At 42.0% G+C, this 21,332-nt stretch overlaps 1 protein-coding gene across 1 annotated transcript; it reads left to right on the top strand.

Annotated features, from left to right (window-relative positions):
* Positions 1–4,721: 4,721 nt before the first annotated feature.
* LOC149320551 (uncharacterized) lies at positions 4,722–18,839 on the top strand. The gene is made up of 7 exons (XM_089503373.1): positions 4,722–4,810; positions 7,282–7,413; positions 7,848–8,388; positions 9,803–9,920; positions 12,835–12,920; positions 13,141–13,261; positions 13,952–18,839. Exons 2-7 carry the CDS (start codon positions 7,379–7,381, stop codon positions 15,514–15,516), a joined length of 2,466 nt encoding a protein of 821 aa, XP_089359499.1. The 5' UTR covers positions 4,722–4,810; positions 7,282–7,378; the 3' UTR covers positions 15,517–18,839.
* The last annotated feature ends 2,493 nt before the right edge of the window (positions 18,840–21,332 follow it).

Genomic DNA, 21,332 nt, shown 5'->3' with positions numbered 1-21,332 from the left:
AATCATTATGCAGCAGGGAAACCATTTTAAATGCCAGGAGTATGGAAAAACTTTATGTCAAAATAGTAGCCTTGCTGTCCATCAAGCAAAGAAACCATTTAAATGCCTGGAATGTAGACAGGGGTTTGTGAACAAGAAAAGTCTTACTATTAATCAGGTAATTCACATAGGGGAGACACCATTTAAATACCAATAATGTGGAAAGAATTTCTGTCAAAAGAGTTACCTTGCTAGTCATCAGTTAATTCATACAGGGGAGAAACCATTTGAAGGCTTGTGTGTGTGTCCTCAAGTCGCCTGTCAACTTAGGATGACCATGAGTTTCATAAGGTTTTCTTAGGGAAGGAATATTTAGAGGTGGTTTGCCAGGTCGTTCCTCTGAAATATAGCCTACGACACCTGGTATTCGTTGGCAGTCTCCCATCCAAGTACTAACTAAGGCTGACCTTGCTTCCAAGATCAGATGGGATCTAGTGCCTTTATGGTACTTAGGCTGAGGGTATAGAAAGGCTTCAAACTGATGACAAACTTCGTTTGTTATCAAGCAACTCACTACAGAAGGGAAATCATTTAAATGCTTGGACTATGCAGATGGGGGGATCACTCCAAAGACAAGCCTTCTCAATGATTAACACACCAGGGAGAGACATTTTTAATACTTGCAATGTGGGGAAAATTTCAGTCAGAACAAAAACCTCACGCCAATCTCCTCACAAAGGGGAAAAAAATCTATTTGAATGCTAGGCATGTAGAAAAAGTTTCAGTCAGAAACCAGCACTTACAAAACAGAGAAATTCTTACAGAGGAGAAAGCACATAAATGCTTGAAAGTGTGGAATAGATTTTAGTCAGAGGAAACTCACTCATCTCCAAAGAGTTCAAGGAGAGGAGAATCAGTTTAATCAATGTAAGTGCTTAGAGTTTGGAAAGAGGCATAGGAATGAAATAAGTGTGGTGCCCTGCCCCTTTCTTTTTAGGCTGAGTGATTGAGGGTCCTTTGCCATTTGTTAGCTACTCTGGATCTGTCTTGGGATCCCTATCATCCCCTGTGTCCTAAAACTCATGCACACTGGTAAAATCCAGACAGAGTTAAGATCAACACTCCAATTATGCATTCTTATTTATTGGAATCTCAGGGTATTTATATCGGAGAGTGAGCAGACTCTCTTTCTCTTGTCAGCATGGTCTATATCTCCATCAGTCTGTCTGGGCCATCAGCTAGGAACAACACAGCTGGTATCAACAGCATTCTTTGTACATTGGAGACTAAGGAGTCTGACGTCTATCTTGTTTCAGCTTGTTTTATATCTTTCCTTGCTTAATTAGCTGACATATCTTGTCCAATGACTTAACGGATACTTACAGTACTCTGTTTATGTAAATAAGTAGTTTCTTTCCCAGTGGTGATGCAACACCAGGTACTGTTGGCTTCTGGCTACTTTTCATCAAAGCACAAAACTTTCTGCTTTATTTTCTCGGCCTTATATTCCTTTTCATGTTTTCTGGGCTTAAATTTCTCAAGGCAGCATTCGCCTGGTAACAAGAGAACAAGGTATCTTGTTTCACATCAAACCATTTGTAATGAACTTTTTATGGTAGAGAAAGCTAACAAGCTTTATTTGAATTTGTCAGCATTGCTGAGCTTTCTTTCTGCAAACTACAATGTCTTCTGATGAAAGAGTAACTGAATGTTATAGACAACAGAACATTGCATTTTTTCTTATCAGTTAACACATCCTAATTAATGGCATAATCTTAATTGCAATAAATATGATGGTGTCTGTAAGACATGAATATGGAATATTTGATATGTAAATATTTAGAAAAGTTCAAATTTATGTTCAAAAATTATGATGTTGATCAGAATTAACCTAGTTTAGTCTGGACAATATGTTTAGAATTCTCAGCCTCTTGTGGGAAACCAAAGGTAGCTTACAAAGACTTCAGAGAAGACAGTGGTGAATGAGATAAGTCAGAATTTACTCATAGTCAGAGACTGGGGTGTCCTCTTTCAATTTGTTAAGACCTTAGTGGAATATTATAGCAATTAGGACTACGTATGTGCCGAGATGTATGGGGTCAGAGGCTGATTCTCAAAATCATTTCCATCCATCAACCTCTACATGTGGAAGGTGATGGTCTGAAGAGGAACGCTTTTAACTCTCCACATGTTGTGTAACAAGGCATCCTGCTGGTATGAGGTGAGAAACTGGGGAGGTGGGCAACCAGTGGTCTGATGACATTTTTCTGCCTCGAGAAGTCTTTGTGGGCTTCATGGACTGTCAAAATTGCTTCTAAATAAGAGTTTTGACAAACGGATACAATTATTTTTTTAATATAGAACAATTTGGGGTGGGGGCACAGAATTCTAGCACAAGAAATTTGTGTTTCCAATAAATGTGGTCCACAGAACAATAGCCCACAGACTGGCAACGGTCTGTCCTTCAAGGGCACTGTGGGGATTGTAGTAACCAGCAGGCCATTGCATTATTCTCCCATGCAAGCAAAGTAATGCTCATTCACTTAACTGGAAACTGGCAGTGCAAGCCTAACTCAGCAAGTGAGCCATTACCCTGGTTGAAGCTTTGCTGAACCCAAAACTCTTGAGTTAGGGCTGTGTGAACGAATGTAAGTGTAAGTAACGGGGAGAACAACCTGGCTTCATACCTGCATGTCTGCAGTCTAGCCATGTGTATTTTATGCAGTTGTGTATTCATTGATACATCTGTAGCTTACTTTATACATGGAAGTGTCCTGGAAGAGTACAGCTCTCAGGAGTACAGTACAACCCTCATATCCATGGGACCTACCCATGGTTTCACTTAAACATGTCCAAAAAATATATTCTCTCTAGGCATTTTCAAGGTCCTCCAGCATGATTCTATGGTATACCTTTGGAGGATGTTGACCATAGATTTGCACTGGAAGTCCTAGAAATGCCTAGAGAGGTGTTCTCTCTAGGAATATCAGGTACTCCAACACGACTCTATAGTCAACTTACACCAGAAGTCATTTATTTCAACAGTTCACTACTATCCATGGTTTTGCATTTCCACAATGTATGGGACTGTATCCCATGCTGATACAGGGGTCATACATTGTAGGAATACAATAGCAGTGGGAGCAGCTCCTTCATGGCACCACCCACAATAACACTCCTCTTCTGGAGCCTCTGTGTTGACTGCCAGCTGGTTGCCACCTGTATGGCTCCACAGCCACTGGACCATGATCCTCCTTGAGCTCCACAGTCATGGCAACAGGCAGCTTAACACAAAAGGGCCATCTCAGCATGCTCCAATGGCACTTCACCTTCACAAGGTCCAGAAAAAGACCTGCACACTCTTACACTGTCCAGAAGCCCCTCCACACTTAATACGCAGCCATCCCCCCAGCAGCCATTACATTTTGCATCTGCGCTGTCAAAGTTTCCAAGCTGGGAGACTGCGGATCACCCGCCCACAAAAGTGCGAGGCTCAGAGAATCTCCACTATTAGGAGCAGTCTATCTGTAATAAGTTGGGGAAAGCTGGCTAGGCCTGTGAGAGGGGCGTGATATCAGGACCAGTTTATACCAGTATTTGCTGATAGAGACTCCAGGTGTGGTTGAACTAAGAGAACTTTTATTTGGAAAGAACACACATACTAGAGCGACTCATTCTGACATCCAGTTTACAGAGCTAGTCTGCAGACTTTGGTATCGACATTCGGGTCTGGAATGGATCCCCTGTGAATATTGTGGTTCCACTGTATAGTGTCTGGATCAAGGGAAGTAATAGTGCCACTGTATTCTGCTCTGGTCAGGCCCCACCTGGAATATTGTGTCCAGTTCTGGGCACCACAATTTAAAAAGGATGTGGAGAAACTGGAGCCATGTGTCCAAAGGAGGGCGACTAAAATGGTGAAGGGTCTGGAAACCATAAATCCCTCTGAGGAGAGACTCAGGGATCTGGGGATGTTTAGCCTGGAGAAGAGAAGGTTAAGAGGTGATATGATAGCCCTGTTTAAATACTTGAAGGGATGTCATATTGAGGAGGGAGCAAGCTTGTTTTCTGCTGCTCCAGAGAACAAGACCCAGAGCAATGGATGTAAGCTATAAGAAAAGAGATTCCACCTCAACATTAGGAAGAACCGCCTGACAGTAAGGGCTGTTGGACAGTGGAACACACTTCCTAGGAGTGTAGTGGATTCTTCTTCCTTGGAGGCCTTTAAGCAGAGGTTGGATGGCCATCTGTCAAAGGGGATGCTTTGATTGAGGGTTCCTGCATGGCAGAAGGGGGCTGGCCTGGACGGCCCTTGGGGTCTCTTCCAACTCTCTGGTCCCATCATGCGATGGGGAGAAAGCCCTCTCTTGGGCCTAACCAACCAGCCTGCCCAGCAGCAGCATCCTTTCCCCCTTGAGAGTCCCCTCCTTGAGGGCTTCAGGACTGAGAGGGGAGGACTCCTCTCTTTGGCCTTGCAGGGGTTAAATCGATAGAGATGGAGTCCTAGAGAGAGAGAAAGGCCGAATGGGTCCTTCATGTCCTTCCCTCCCCTTCCTGCCATAGAGAGGAAAGAAATAGAGGGAAGCTGCCAAGGCGTGAAGCCTCCTAGAGAGGAAGGAAATGGAAGCAGGATGGGGCTGTCAATCACCCTCTTCTCAGCAGAGGGCCCTCCCCTTCCGGCCATGTGTTTGGGCCAATCTTCCTAGAGCGGCGCTCCTGCTTCGGAGGATGGCAATGGGAAACCCCCTCTGAACAATTCTTGCCAAGAAAGCAACATGATCGGGTCTCCGTAAGCCATAAGCGAAGGGATGCGGTGGCTCAGCGGTTAAAGGTATAGGATGGGGACCCCTGGCTGAAGGAGGCTTCTACGTGTGAAAGGGATCTGGGAGTCCAAGTGGAGCACAAGTTGAACATGAGTCAACAGTGCGATGTGGCAGCTAACAAGGCCAATGCGATTTTAGGCTGCACCAATAGAAGTACAGTGTCTAGATCAAGAGAAGTCATAGTGCCACTATATTCTGCTCTGGTCAGGCCCCACCTGGAATATTCTGTCCAGTTCTGGGCGCCACAATTTAAAAAGGACATTGAGAAACTGGAGCCATGTGTCCAAAGGAGGGCAACTAAAATGGTGAAAGGTCTGGAAACCATGCCCTATGAGGAACGACTGAGGGAGCTGGGGATGTTCAGCCTGGAGAAGAGAAGGTTGAGAGGTGATATGATAGCCCTGTTTAAATATTTGAAGGGATGTCACATCGAGGATGGAAGAAGCTTGTTTTCTGCTGCTGCAGAGAACAGGACCCGGAACAATGGATGCAAGCTGCAGGAAAAGAGATTCCACCTCAACATTAGGAGGAACCTCCTGACAGTAAGGGCTGTTAGAAAGCGAAACACGCTCCTTCGGAGTGTACTGGAGTCTCCTTCTTTGGAGGTCTTTAAACAGAGGCTGGAGGGCCATCTGTTGGGGATGCTTTGATTTGGATTTCCTGCATGGCAGAATGGGGTTGGACTGGATGGCCTTGTGGTCTCTTCCAACTTTCCGATTCTATGATTCTATGGATGTGCCAGTTCTGACAATTGGATGGTTGGCAGTCCAAGTCCTGCTTGATGGGGTGAGCTCCCATCTCTAGTCCCAGCTTCTGCCAACCTAGTAGTTCAAAAGCATGCAAATGCAAGTAGATAAATAGATACCACTCTGGTTGGAAGGTAACAGTGTTTGGTGCAGTCCTACTGGCCACAGGACCACCAGAGCAGTCCTCAGACAATGCTGGCTCTTTGACTTAGAAACAGAGATGAGCACTGCCTCCTACAGCCGGCTGCGACTAGACATTCATGTCAAGGGACTACCTTTACCTTTAAGTCAGAAACAACTTGAAGGCACATAGCAACAAACAACAAAGTTCAAGCCTTGGTTTCCGTAGACTTAGCCTTTCCTCCAAACCACTGCGCTACATCACATTGCCTCCACAGGACCTGCCATGCGATGAGTGGTGGGTGATGCTATAGGAAACAGTGATGCCTGAGCAGCTTCAGGAATGGCCCATCATTAGACCAAGGGAAGCAAGGATGTTGGGAGACATTGATGGGAGCTCATTTCATCTCTTTTATGGAGCCTGTCTCAGGGGTTTCCATCCCTTCCTTTAATTATATCCTTCCATTTCCCCAAAGGGAGCATCTGGCCCAGAGTCAGTCAGAATCTTGGTCTCTCCAGCCTTAATCTGCCACCTCCATCACTGCATCCGAATATCAGATCAGCTGCAGGCTGAGTGGTGCTGCTTTTAAAAGTGCCAAAGGCTTTCTGAGGTGCACCTTAGGCAGAATGAAGCAATTGCCTCAGGTATCAGAAAGTGAAAGGCAACAGAACCAATAGCCTAGAGAGGTGGTGGGGTCTCCTTCTCTGGATGTCTTCAAGAAGGGGCTGGGCAGCTACCTGCTGAGGATGCTCTTCAGCAATTCCCATACTTTGGCCCTCTAGATGTTTTGAATTCCTGACTGCTAGCCAAGCTGTGTGTATTGTTAAAAACATACAAAAGATTAGATTAGAACAGTAGTAAAGTAACAAAGATTAAAACTAATTAAAACAATAATTTTAAACAAGAAAAAGCACACAAGTAAAATAATTCCTTCCCAGAAGGCTGCTGGAAAACAAAGGTCTCCCAAAAAGACAGCAGAGAAGGAGCTAGCCTAGCCTGCCTAGGGAGGGAGTTCCAGATGAGACAGCAGCCACAGAGAAGTCCCTGTCCCGTATTCTCACAAAACCTGCCCTGTTAAGATGGTGAGATGGAGAGAAGTGCCTTCCATGAAGATTGTTGAGATATGAAAGATCATTGCCTGGCGCAGCCAAATGGCTTTAGTAGAACCTGCAGGCATTGTCGGTTGAAAAGCAACAGAGTCATTCTGCAGAGATGTATTTTAACACTGAGTACTTAAACAGGGGTGATGGGAAAGCAGAGAGAGTGGGGAGTCAGTTTTTGGGATGGAGCAACCAGAAGGTTTTGGTCTCTGGACAAGCAGAGAAGAAACCTCCTCTATCTCTATCTGCCTTTGACTCATAGACTTTGTCTATGAGGACCCCTGGTTGTATAGTGGTTAAATGCCAGTACTGCACCCAAAGCGTTGTGAGTTCGATGCTGAGAGCTCCAGGATTGACTCAGCCTTCCATCGTTTTGTAGGTTGGTAAAATGAGTACCCAGTTTGTTGGGGGCAATTGGATTACAGATTGTAAACCACTTAGAGACTGCTTAGTTCAGTATGAAGCAGTATAGAAATGTAAATGCTATTGCTGTTGCTTTGTCTCCTATGCAGAGAAAGGATCAACTGTCTGGCTTGAATCTGATGAATCTATATTTCCTTAACTGAGGAGAAGCTTCATAACTGCTCAGTCAGGAGGATTGCCTCAGCCATGCAGCAGAACACTATCCTGTCTCCGGGACTGCAGTAAGTTCTGTCTGTCAGTCCATATGACTTCTGTTCATGGAATGGGGTAGGAGGTGGATGTTTGAAGGTGGATCCATCTTGTCAGGCAGGGACTTGTTTGGGGTTGCTCAGTTTACAGTTACAGACACAAAATTTAACAGACTTTCTAAAATGGGGAAGTGGGAAGAATGAGGAATGGAAGGCAAAAAAGGATTTATTTGTTTTTTAAGAGACTAAGCAAGTGTAAGGAATTTTACATTATGTGAGAGTTCTGGTTTGCAGTTTGAAAGGAAAAGGGAACCTCTTCGACCACGGGCATAACTCCTAACTTCTCTTTGAGTAATGGTGGTTGTCTCTTACACAGAAAAAAGCTAGTTTCCAGCTTGATTTTGGTTCTTTATCTAGAGAGAATGTTCATAATAGGTTCTTAACAGGTTATCTTGTTTTCTTTGTAGGGTTTGGCATTTGCCAGTAATTTGGCCAGTCTTATGCCTGAGAGAGAATGTGACAGAAGCAAAAAGAACAGCATCATCTAACCTTGTATTTGTTTCTGAACACCACTCATTGATGGAAAAACAAGAATTAAGAAAAGGATCGCCTACTGTACAGGGCAGAAGCAGAAGAGGATTCTGGGAAGGAGGAACCATGAAGAAGAGCCTGGAAAAAGATCTGCTCAGTTCGGAGGTACAACGCCGGCACTTCAGGCAGTTCCGCTATGAGGAGGCTGAGGGACCCCGAGAGCTCTGCAACCAACTACATGCTTTCTGTTGCCAGTGGTTGAAACCAGAACAACACACCAAGGGTGAGGTCCTGGACCTGGTGATCCTGGAGCAGTTCCTGGCTGTCCTTCCTCCAGAGATGGAGAGCTGGGTCAGGGAATGTGGAGTGGAAACAAGTTCCCAGGCAGTGGCACTGGCAGAAGGATTCCTCCTGAGTCAAGCAGAGAAGAAGAAACAGGAAGAGCATATCAAGCATAGCTACCAGAGGTGTAAAAAGGTAAACTAAATAGTCATGTGAAAACCATTGTAACCAGTTTTATTTGTACTTTTAATATATTAAATTGTTTAGTATGTTTTTGACTTTCTAAAATAATGTTCTTGTCTATATTGTCTTAAATCTGCCTGTTTTTATTGTATGTCACCTTGAAATCTCTACATCGCATGTGAGAGGGAAACCTTTTAATGAAATAAGTTTAAATGTATCCAGCTTTACAACTGGGTTCTACCTATGAGGTGTTGAATTGTTGAATCTTAGGGAATAAATCTTCCAAGATACTTGAAAGTGATGGATTTAGTTGCAGGCCCAATTGCTTTTCTAATGCTGAGGGCTCATAGATGTATGTCATTTTATATTTTTAAAATAATATCTTAACTGCATTAATTTCTACAGTGCAGATGTATGTTCAGTCATCAAACATAAATACCAGTAGTTTTAGTTTTACAGACAAATACTGGTTGAACAAAAGTTGTCTCAACAAGTCTGTTGCTTTTGTGTTGGTTGGTTGGGGTATCCAGAAAGTTTATGACTTTTTTGGTTTATCTTTTCTTTGAATAAATTCTTCAGCATTAAAGCTATATTGAATCTCTAGATAATAGTTTTTAAAGAGAGGCTAGATAGCCATCTGTCAGGAGTACTTTGATTGTGTCTTCCTGGATGGCGATGGGTTGGATTGCATGACCCTTGTGGTCTTTTCCAACTCCAGGATTCTGTAAGAGGTCAGAACATAGCTCAGTATTCCAAGTAATTAGGAATGTTAGTGTGTCACTCTATTCCTCTTGTTCAAAGACTTTGAAATTGCAGGTTGAAACAGTCTCCTTGGTTCTCTAGGTGTTCCACCTTGGTTAACAGTTATCTGATCTTCCAATCTCTCCTTAAGCGATAAGAAGCTGGCAGGCATTAATTGGTAGATCTGTAGACCTTTGGCAAATGTTTAACTAGGCCAGTTCTAAATTGCCTGCAGATTGATAGATCTTCAATAGCAATAGCAACAGCACTTATATTTCTATATCACTTTATAGTGCTGAGACTATATTGTATTGAACATGATGGTTTAAGTTGGGTTATGACTAGCATTCCAACCTTGCTTCTTATTTATTGTGACATCTTAGTACTTGCAAAATATTGTATTGAACGTGATGGATTAAGTTGCAGGCCCAATTGCTTTTCTTATGTTGAGGGCTTATAGATGTACATCAGTTTATATTTTTAAAACAACAGTTTTTAATCCAGAAAGCTGATTACATTTATGCTTTTTTTTCTTGGTTTATCTTTTCTTTGGTTTTTTCATTGGCCAGCATGTTCTGGAAATCACCAAAGGAAGGAAGATTCCCAACCCTCCTTCCCTTGCTCTCCTTTTCCATTCCTTTTAGAATTATTTTAATGGCAACTATTGCTGATCTTTTTGGTGCAGGAGGCGTTTCTGGCCGAGGCCACTGATGATCTTGAGGCCATGGATCCCGTAGACTCTGGCCAGGGAGTGCAGTCCATGTGGATCACGCAGGAAAAGGACAAAGATGGCAACTCATTGGGTAAGGGCAAAAGGGGCATATTCAGTTTGGTCTCCCACTGGTCTTCAGTACTCCTAAAATATATGGGGTCCACAAGAGCTGCCCTGAGCATATGAGTAGGAAGACTGTGATTTGCTGGTAGTGTCCTCTCTCAACAGTATATACTTTTAAACCATCACACTGAAAGAACCATTATGCCAGAAAGTGGTTGAATTGTACAGTACAGATGCATATTCTGTCAAAGATAGTTGAACCTTTGTATCAGCGGGGGTTCCATTCCAAACCCCCATGATGGCAAATTCCATAGGACTTCAAGTCATGTTCTCTCGATGTGTGCATGACTGCTTTGGTGCAGCCATGTGCATGCACCACCAGTAAGGAGAATGGGTGGATTGGATGCTCCAGGCCATGGATGGCAAGCCTGAGGATAGGAAGGACCAACTGTACAAAATTGCATAAGGTATAAAAGATCAGTGAAAGACCTGTTTTTGAGGGTTGATATTGGGGTTATTTGCCACTCTTGCTAATTTTCTTTGTGGGGAAGAGTTGTAGACCTTGGACTGTATCACCACGTGTTGGAGCCAGAAAAACCTTTTCACTGTAGTCTTTCTGTTCACACATAATGCCAGTTAATCCCTTCTGATATTTTGACTTAATGTGGGTTTCATGTGAAGGATGATTTGGCAGCCAACATTCTCTGATGTATCTGTGGGAAGAGAGTCGGGAAGTGCTATAGTGCTTCCACTCCTGCCTGTGGAATGGTTCCAGAAAGTGACACATCAGGACTGTACAGGTGTTGGATCAGGACATAGATGATGTGTAATAGGCTAGATGAGGGACAATAACAAGAAGCTGAATCTTGGTAAGACAGAGGTTCTCTGGCCTAGTGCTTTTTGAGACAATGAATCAGTTAAATGGCATACCTTGGGTATTCTTTGCATCATCCCATGTCAGAGTCAGAAAAACCTCTTCACCTCAGCCTTTCCATTCATACGTACAATCCCAATGTGTCCCTAATGATACTTTGACTTGGTATGGGTTTCATTTGGAAGCTACTTTGGCTGCCAACTTTCCTTTCCATATCCATGGGATGAGAGTAGGCAGCTTTGTTACAGAGGTTCCATTTTTATCTACATGGCTGGTTCCAGAGAATGCCATTGGAGGACTCATGTTCAATCTCATAGCTATTGAGCTCTGGGGTGCCTCAAGGCGCTTTTTTATTGGCAAGCTGTTTCTTATCTTTATGAAGTTGGAGCATATTTGCTGTGTGTTGGACTAGTGCCTAGGTAGTGTAACAGACTGGTAAAAAGAGCCAGTAAAACAGAACTCAATCCTGATAAGATGGAAGCTTGGTTGATAGTAGTTGGTTGGTTCCTGAGTACAAGAATTGTACTCTCCCTAAAAGAGCTTCAGAGTGCTCCTTGATCTCTTTGCCACTGGAGGCCTGAGTGGACTCTGTGGCAGTGGTGTCACTAGGGGAAGTGTGATGCTGTGGCCTGCACTAGATGACGATTGGCACCTTCTTCAGCAGTGGGATGAGCGGGTACCTCCAGGCTTTGCTGCATGCCCACAGCCTCCTCAGGAAGAGACTGCTGCTGTGAAGAAGGCTGAGTGCCTCCAGCCCTGCTTCTCCACGGTGGTAGTGTTCTCCTCACAAGGAGGCTGCTACTCCCATGGCAAAAAAGAAAGCTAAGTGCACCTGACACTGCTTTGCTGCAGTGGTGATGGGTTTTTTTTGAGGAGGCCACCACAGAGAAAGATAAGGCCCAGTGCATCCAGTGTAGCTTTGCTGTGGCAGCGATGATGTCCTCATGAGGAGGCCACTGTCACAGCAGTGAAGGAGAACTTTGGCTGCCGCTGCTCTTGACACCTGATGAATGAAAACATTCTCCTTTTTCTCTTCAATTCTGTAATCTTTGTCATTTATTCCATTTTTTTCATCATTGTCCATTCAAGTTCTTGCATCAGTTTGTCTATGGCCTCTAAACATTATTTAAAAATATTAGTCAGTCATTCTGAGTGCTTTTTTCCCTTGGGGAGGAACACAAAGTTTAATCCTGTTTGGTTTGTCTGTTATCTCAAGACTTTGCAACACCTGGTCCTGCAATTCCTACTACTCCAGGCAAATCAGTCCATCTGCAGACTAAGAGAGTGCAAAAACATTCTGAGAAGTGGCATCATGGTGTGCCTGATCCAGTCCTTCAAAAGCATAAGAAGGAAAAAATTGAAGTCAGGCTAACTGAGCAGCAATTACTTGGATCCTCTTTTTTCCTTTTTTAAGATGGGGACAACATTTGCCCTCCTCCAGTCTGCTAGGATCTCTCCTGTTCTCCAGGAATTTCCAAAGATTATTGACAGTAGTTCTGTGATTACTTCTGCCAGTTCTTTTAATACCCTTGGAGGAAGTTTATCTGGCTTCTCCAAGGTATGCACTTACCTGATCTTTTGAGAACTGCAACATGGGCCCAGCCTTTTCAGCTTTGTTACCCATTGCAGACTGGATTTTTTGGCAAAACAGACACAGCATTTGGTATACTGGTGTTTGTTTTCATTATTGGAATGACATCTCCCTCCTCTGGTAAACCAGCTGCTTGTGTGATGTGTCTTGTCAAACCTACACAGTGGCTTGAGAAACCGAGGCAAATGCATGAACATATTGGGCCATGCATGTAGGGGAAAAGGTGTGGGGAGCTCTCAAATGTTCCAAATGGGACTACTGCAACAGGTGCAAAAATAACTTGTGTGAATTTACAGGTGACCGCTTGAACAACCACAATTATAGATAAGCAACTTGTATGTCTTTGCCAATTTCATCCTCACTGATTCTACAAAACCCTTCTCAATATGTGGCTTCTGTGGTATGAGTTTAGAAAGACATGAATATGAAATACAAGGAATTGCAAAAACTTCTTCTTGTCTTTTGTGTCCCTCCCAGGAGAAAGAAGACTGCCAGGGTCAAGACGTACTAGCTCAGCAATTCATTCAGATGCTTTGAGAACAGCTTCTGAGAGTTTGGATCAGGTAGGGAGCAGGATCCCTGGAGGTCCAAGAAGGGATCTGGTGGAGCGCCTGGTACTCTGCTCTTGTCTTTCAGTCTGAAAGAATTTCTTTCTCTCTTTTTTTTCCATATGTAAATATCCTCCATGAAGAACTAATCCATGTTGAGTAGATCCATCCCATTCAGTTTTCTTTTCTGATTGACATCGGCATTTTGACTTACAGATCCCATTTCTTCTCCCAGGTGACCTTTGAGGAAGTGGCTGTGTATTTCAGCAAGGAGGAGTGGGCTCTGCTGGATCCAGATCAAAGGGCCCTCCACAAGGAAGTCATGGAGGAGAATCTAGACATTGTGGCATCTCTGGGTGAGTCTCTCTCTCTTTCTCCTAGTTGTTCCAGTCAATTTGCAGGAGCTCCTGAGTCACTGTGGCCTCTTCATGCCATCTTGCTGTATTTTTGCAAGGACAGCCATCATCTTCTAGCTGGGCTGGTTTCAGATATGTTCTTGCAGACAAATCATGTGGTGAAGGACTATGGGCCCAATTCTCAGTGGGGAGGAAGCCTGAGAAATATTCAGATGTGCATTGCATTTTAGCAGGCTGGGTTGCTTTAAGCTGTCTTTTCAAAGGCAGCTTGTCTCTGTAAGCTTTCTCAAGGCTACAGTGGATGGTGACAGATTCACATGTGCAATAATTAGGGACCACTGGGTGGGGAACTCCTGCTCCCCATTGTATCTCACTCTTAAAGACCTGTTTTTCTTCTGGTGACTTTCACTGTGGCTATGTGCAGTCACCAGTGAAAATGAATGATAGAATTGTTTAAAGAGAAGCGAGAACAGAAATGGGGAGGTCTTTTTTCCCTCCTCTAAGAACTGCTTCCACTCTGAAGCCAAGTCTAGGTCCTCCCATCCAATTCTCTAAAAATTCAGAAAGAGGCAGGATAAATAAAATAAATAAAGGTGAGTGATTGCGCATAGAGAAGGACTATGTCAGTCGCTTTGATTCCAGTCTCTCTTTCTCTCCTGGGCTTTAACTAATTGTTTCTATCTTTTCAAGGTGATGGATTGGAAAATGAGAATGGAGCAGAACCAAGTATGCCTTTGCTGCAGGGTCAACAAAAGAAAGAGAAGCAAACAAAAAATGACACTCAAGCAAAAATGGGCAACAAAGCCTCTGCTTCTCAGGCTAGGGACATCTGGGACATCTTCACCCAAGAAAAAATAGGAGGAAATGGAAGGAATAAAGATATTTCTCTTGAATATGGAGAGAACCTCAGTTTAGATGAAAGCTTTCATAGCGGCCCTGATACAGACAGAATTCACACAAGAGAGAAAAACTTTGATTTCAAGGAATGTGGAAAGAAGTCACACTTTCTGTCACATCAAAGAACCCACACAGGGGAGAAATCATACAGTTTCTTGGAGTCTGGAAAAAGTTTCAGTCAGAGTGCACACTTCACTTCTCATCAAAAACCTCTAACACTAGGGAAACAATTTAAATGTTTAGAGTGTGGCAGGAGCTTCATGTGGAAGAGGAGCCTCATGCTTCATCAGGCCACTCACACAGGAGAGAAACCATTTAAATGCATGGAATGTGGAAAGAAATTCAGTCGAAAAGAACACCTCAGCTGTCATCAAATAACCCACACAGGAGAAAAACCATTTAAGTGCTTGGAGTGTGGAAAAATCTTCAGTCGGAATGCACACCTCATTTCTCATCAAACCACTCACACCTTGGAGAAACCATTTAAATGTTTGCAATGTGGAAAAGGTTTTGGTTGGAAGTCGAACTTTACCCGTCACCAATTAATTCACACAGCAGAGAAACCATTTTCATGCCTAGAGTGTGGAAAAAGTTTTCGTTTGAAGCAAAGCCTTGCTGATCATCAAACAACTCATGCAGCAGAACAACCATTTAAATGCCTGGAGTGTGGAAAAAATTTTGTGTGGAAAAAGAGCCTTGCCAAACATCAAGCTTCTCACGCAGCAGAGCAACCATTTAAATGTATGGAATGTGGAAAAAGTTTCATTTGCAAGAAGAGCCTTGTCGAACATCAAGGCTCTCATGCAGCAGACAAACCATTTAAATGCACAGAATGTGGGAAAAGTTTCAGTTGGAAGAAGAGCCTTGCGGATCATCAAGTAACTCACACAGAAGAGAAGCCATTTCAATGTTTGGAATGTGGAAAAAGTTTCAGTTGGAAGTCAAACTTCACTCGTCATCAGTTAACGCATACAGGAGAGAAACCATTTAAGTGCCAGGAATGTGGAAAGACTTTCAGTCGGAAGAGTTACCTGGCTGGGCATCAATTAGAGCATGCAGGAGAGAAACCATTTAAATGCCAGGAGTGTGGAAAGAGCTTCATTCAGAAGGGAGAAATGGCTATTTATCAATTAACTCATGCAGGGAAGACAGCATTTAAATGTCAGGAATGTGATATAAGTTTCAGTCATAAAAATTACCTTGCTGGGGGAAATTTCAGTCAGAAGACAAACCTCACTTTTCATCAGTCTCTGCACAGAGAGGAAAATCTCTTTGAATGTCAGAAATATGAAAAGGGTATAAAGCAAGAAACAACACTTATGAAACATAGGATTTCTCAAAGGCGAGAGCCCACATAAGTGCTTGGAGTATGGGAAAAGCTGTAGTTTTAGTGAAGGAAATGTTTTAGTTGGAACTCTCCAAAGAGTTCATGGAGGGGAAAACCCTTTTAATCTATTTGAGTTTAGAGCTTGGAAAGAGACATAGAAGGACAAGATACGTTTTCACATCCAACAATTTCCCAAGGATTTTTTTATGGTAGAGAAAGCTAACAGTAATTTTAAAACTGATAGGACAAGGAGGACCCAGATACAATACAATACAGTAAAACTTTAGGTGAAATACTTGAGGAATCACTGGTGTTGTTTGAATGTCTGCCTAACTGAATAGCTGAAGTGTTCCTGGTCCTTCTGCTTTCTGAGATAGACAAGGAAGGTGCATATCTACTCTTGAAGCAGCACCCCAGTGTGAAAATTTAGTCAGAAATGTTTTAGTTAAATTCTCCCGATACTCTGGAAGACAGCAATTTCTAACTCCTTAAGATCCACTAGGATCTTGATTTGTGCTGAGAGGACTTTACCTTCAGACAAATAGACTCAGACTTAGAAAAGGTTTAGACTCTGCTGTGCTTAACCACTCCTCACATTGTCTTTGGGGTCATTTTGGTGTGACCTTCCGTACTGACCTCTTTTAACAAGCTGTCAGATTAGCTTTCAAAGAACAGTATTTTCCACCATGTTTAAATGCTGTATCTCTCTTTGTTTCCTTGCTCAGTCAGTTCCAATCCAGTGTTATAGGATCAGGCATGTTGGTGATAAAACTGCAAAATTAATGACAAGTGTTTAACTTGAAATGTTGATTTTTAACACAGATGGTTTTATATTCTATATAGCACTCAACAGCAGTGAGTTGGCAAAAGTGGAAAGTAGGGCGCTCTTTAATATGTCTGCAGGATTATGTCAGTCAGTCAATTTATACAAGCCAGACATCAGAACTTGTCTCTCCTGATTTGCATGTAGGATAGCCTTCCTACATTCTTTAAGAAATGGAAACATGTATGGTTTATTGAAGGTATTGTTTTTTATATTAGCATACCAAGACCTATCTTTGCATCTTTTTGTTTCCTAAATGAATGATTTTAAAATGTAATTCAGTGTTAATGAGCTCAATACAGTTGTCAAAATCATTAAAGAAATGTTCAAATTAAAAACAGATATAGCACAGAGGAACTCTCCTGAATAAAAAAATATTACTATTAAATCTCCCATTTTGGGGGGTAAATCCTTACTGTTAAGCACTGTCCCTTCATTGTGGAGCAAACTATGAAAAATAAGGAAGGCAGATACTTATCTTCTTTCTGCATTTTGTAATTAAGATCTAGTTGATCCATGGAGGTCATTCCTGGTCAAAGAAGAGATGGGTCCTTTTATTCAGCACCACTTGTATAAACAAATTGTTTCTACAAATCTCATGTGTAAAAAGATGAAATTTAAATGGAAGCAATCCTGAACTTTGACCATGCATCCCTTTCCAAGTGTATAGATGCACACCACAACAAATCTCATTCACTTACAGTAATAAACAAACAAACAAACAAAAATTATGTCAGCTTTTCATTGAGGTCTTGGAAAGCATCCAGAAAGCTGGTCCGTGTTTAATTCCATTTACAAACCTCAATTATTGGTCTGAGGCATTAAATTGTTTACTAGTTTTTTATATTAATGAAAATGGAAACTGTAGTCAAGAAACCAGAAGAAGACTAGGAGATGGAGAGGCAGCTAGGAAGGAACTAGATTAAGTCTTCACTGAAAAAAATCCAAATGAGTTCAGAATTAATAAATAAAATAAAAATAGATATTTTAAAAAATAAAATAAAAATAAAGTGTAAAGATAGCAAAGTGCAAATACATAAAATAAGAAAAAAATGAACATAGAATATCATTTAAAAAATTTAAAATACCAAAATCAGAAAACTGTTGTCCCTTCCAATATGTGGAGGATCCATTACGGAACACACACACACACACACACACACACAGTGAATAGGAAATATCACAAATATCCAAGGCCCATTGTTTTTTATGGCTGCACGTGACCGGTTTCAAACTGGATTACTTCTGCAGTGTGGGTCTTAAATTTAATTGCTATTCCCAACTGAAGTAGAACCATTAAATCAGTAATACTTATATACATTTTCCATTCAAAGCAGTAAATGCAATAATTTTTTGTGGGTTTTTTGAGCTATGTGGTCATGTTCTAGAAGAGTTTATTCCTGACGTTTGGCCAGCATCTGTGGCTGGCATTTTCAGAGAATGCCAGCCACAGATGCAGGCGAAATGTCAGGAATAAACTCTTCTGGAACATGGACATATAGCCCAAAAAAACCCACAAAAAACTGTTGATGCCAGCCAAGAAAGCCTTCGACTTCACAGTAGATACGGTATTTTTTATGGGATGGGAGGTTGTGATGTCCAGCCAGGACTGTTTGAATCTCCCCCTACATTTTCCTTTGTATTAGTTCAGGCCATAGTATGTTGCAGTATAGGAAATGTTCATTGTATTAGTTGTGGGAGAAGCTGTAGGATCCTCTGCATTTTTCCAGGTTTGGTTTGCCCCTTTCCAGCAAGCTCTGTTTTTAGCTAGAGGCTTTTAGTTTGAGGCAGTCTTTGCTGTGAGCTTTCAGAGAGCTGTCTTTTGGTGGCAAACAGGACCAGACAGCCGGAAAGGGCATTTCTTACATGTTAGCCAATGCGGGCGTGTTACAGAGCGCCCAAAATGTATGTCCTGGGGAAGTACTTTACGCCCATGTGGAAGGGGCCTTAGTTACCAGGAACGAGTTAGCCAAATTAGTTACCAACAACAAATAAGCCAAAGAAATCAGGAGCTGAAAGACCCTGCACCAGCTCCATTGAATGGGGAGATCAAATCAAGATCAAAACCAGAGAGATGACACCCTGGAGATTACTAAAACTCAAACTGTAAAGTATCTTTTATTTCAAGTTATCTAGAGCTGGGGAGGAGAAAACTCTTTACTTTTGTTCTTTAGATTAAACTTCCCCCTTTTTGAACTTTACATTCAGCATCAGAGCCTTTTTGGGTAAAAGAGTTTGATTTCACCAGGGTACCAACGTTGCACACCCAAACCTGCCACCACTTTTAGTTGGGTGTGTCGTCACAGAAGTGTTCCCTGAGACCTGTAAATTATTTCAAGGATTCCTCCAGAGTAAAAAGCTTGAGAAGCTGAGCTGAGAATTAGAATAGTCGCAGACAGATTGAAGGCTGCTTAGGAATTGCAAATGGATAAGACCTGAAGAGGGTTTGTGGTGCTGGGAATGTGGAAAGAATTCAAGAAGTTCACACTTAACCTGATTATTATATAATAAACACTGATTTTATTTTATTTTTTTAACACTAGTTTTATTTTCTACACCTGTGTCTCCCTGTTTTCACTTTAAGTTATGGAAGAAAACAGGTCATGCTTTACCATACTGAACCCTCTGATCAACACAGCCAGTAGTCCAGACTACCAGTCATTTTGATACCTAAATACTAGATCCAGGGAGGTTTATGAGGGTAACAGACAAGCTGAATAATTGGATCACAAGGGTTGGAACTGAGGGACCAACCTGGATATGGGATGTGACACATATTTGGTGGCAAGTGATAGGATCTTGTGAGTAGTCCTAGGACTTTAGCACACGAAGAAAATAAGGGGATTTAAATATTAACCCATGAAAATCGCACAATTATGATTAACATTTTCACACACATCGCAGTTAAATTGCCATTATCCCAGCAATAAACCGCAGCAAATCATTCACGGGATTTCCCAATGATTTGTTGCTGTTTATTGCCTGTTTATTGCTGGGATAATGGCAATTTAATCGCGACATCATGCGAAAATGCCAATCATGATTGCATGGGTTTTTTTCTAATTAAATTTTTATTGAGTTTTTGCAATAAAACACGTAACGCCCGCAGAACAATGACAACAGCAACAACAATTAATTACAAGGGCCAAGGGTATGTATCTGATGAGTAATTATTCTGCAGCAGAATAAAAAAAAAATTAGTTCTCAGCAAGATCCAGAGAGTCTGTATTTTGTCAAGGTGTAGAGTGTCTGTCTATGATTACACGATTTTCACAGGATAATCGATGTATAAACCCCTGATTATCCTCGTGTGATAAAGTCCCTAATTGGTTAAGAGATGGCCACAGAGAGTGGACATTTGGTGGAGTTTTGCCAAAAGTGGTGTGTTGTTGGGAATAGGAGTGCAGCACCTGAGAAAGAGATGATCTAAAAGTTCAGAGAGAAAAGTGTAATCCCTGAGGTAAAAAGGTCAGGTCCAAAACTAGAGATGTGAAGATCTGTGAAAAAAATTGGAATCGTGCTAAAATAAAATATGCCATAATTGATTTTCTTCCTTTTTTCAATTTTTTCTTGTTTTTTCCCCAGTTTTTTTTTTTTAAACCCTGTAGAAATAACTCAGTTTAAGACTTGTTTTAACTGCCATGGCTCAATGCTAGGGAATTCTATGACTGTAGTGTTGTGAGACATTTAGCCTTCACTGTCAGAGAGCTCTGGTGCCACAACAAACTACGGTGGTCCCTTCGCATTCACTGGGGTTAGGGGTGAAGGACCCCCCTGAATGTGGAAAAACCACAAATAAAAAAACACCCTTGGATTGTGGAAAGAGGTTGAGTAGGAAGACTACCCTTGTTTGTTCTCATTCAACTCACACAGGGGAGAAACCATTTCAGTGCAGAAATAATTTTAGTAAAAAGAGAAATCATCAGTTAGATCACACATTGGACAAATTATTTAAATGCTAGGAATGTGGAAATTTCCTAGGGTCTTTTTAGGGAAGGAATACTCAGAGGAGTTTTTGTCAGGTCAGATCTGGGCTTGTTTTTTAAAAATCTCTTTATTAATACGTGAATTATATTGAAATCAGAAGCGGTTTATAATTAAGGACCTAAGAAGGAGCAGCTTTAGTAACTGCACCCGGAAAGCTTATACATTTTGGAATCCTATCAATAAAATTGTTCTTCTTTGCTCCTGTACAAACTGCTGGGCTGCTCTGTTTGGGAGGGGAGGGAACATCTTTGGTCAAAGATAACAGTTTTCCCACACAGATTCAGGGTCGAAACCCACAGTCCATGTACACTCAGGGTGATCATGGTGGGGACTGATATCTCAGTTCTTCCTCCCCTACTTATACAGTGCGCCTGCACCATACGCAGCTTTCAGCTTATGCTGAAACTGCACTGTAATAAAATAAATGGCATAGTGCTGTCCTGCACCACAAGCACAAGCCCCATTGTATTCAATGGGGTTCAAGCATATGTGGGTTTTTTTTGCCTTATGTTGGGGGGAGCAGAATAGATCTCCTGCGTAAGGTAAGGGCCCACTGTACATGTACTTAAATGTTTCTTTGAGTCAGTGCAGTGTTGGACTGGGATTTCTGGCGTCTCCTGTCAGTCAGTTTGGAGTCCCCCATCAGTCATGAGAACCCACCCGTCCCCGGGCAAATTTAATTTCTCAAGTTGGCCTTCCTCACAAGACTGTTTGTAGAGGGAAAGAATGAAGGAAGAGAGCCAAGTACAGGTAGACAGAGGACAAGAAGCATTATTTACTACAGATGCTCTTTTGTAAAGTAACAAGGAAAGACTCTTATCTCTTCAGCCCTCCCTCTCCATCCTCCTAATTGTGAAGCTGTCTAAAAGGTTTTAGCTAGACAGAGGATGAAAAAAAGATGTGGGAGACGTTAGGGAGATTATTGCACTGCTAAAAAACCTGATTTACCTCTCCCAAGTTGCATTCTAATTTGGGATGCAGCCAGTTCCTATCATACGTAATTCACATTTAATTTTGCCGGCCTAGTACATCCTGGC

Source organism: Sceloporus occidentalis, unplaced genomic scaffold, assembly GCF_023333645.1.
Source record: "Sceloporus occidentalis isolate IW3139 unplaced genomic scaffold, rSceOcc1.0.p SCAF_1, whole genome shotgun sequence".
NCBI lineage: Eukaryota > Metazoa > Chordata > Lepidosauria > Squamata > Phrynosomatidae > Sceloporus > Sceloporus occidentalis.
The sequence above is the reverse complement of the archived record's forward strand: the minus strand, read 5'-3'. Positions and strand labels throughout refer to the sequence as shown.

Coding starts and splice junctions, on each gene's coding strand:
- LOC149320551 (XM_089503373.1), top strand. CDS start 7,379: ATGCAGCAGAACACTATCCTGTCTCCGGGACTGCA. Junction 7,414..7,847: donor ATCCTGTCTCCGGGACTGCA/GTAAGTTCTGTC, acceptor TTTTCTTTGTAG/GGTTTGGCATTTGCCAGTAA. Junction 12,921..13,140: donor CTTCTGAGAGTTTGGATCAG/GTAGGGAGCAGG, acceptor TTCTTCTCCCAG/GTGACCTTTGAGGAAGTGGC.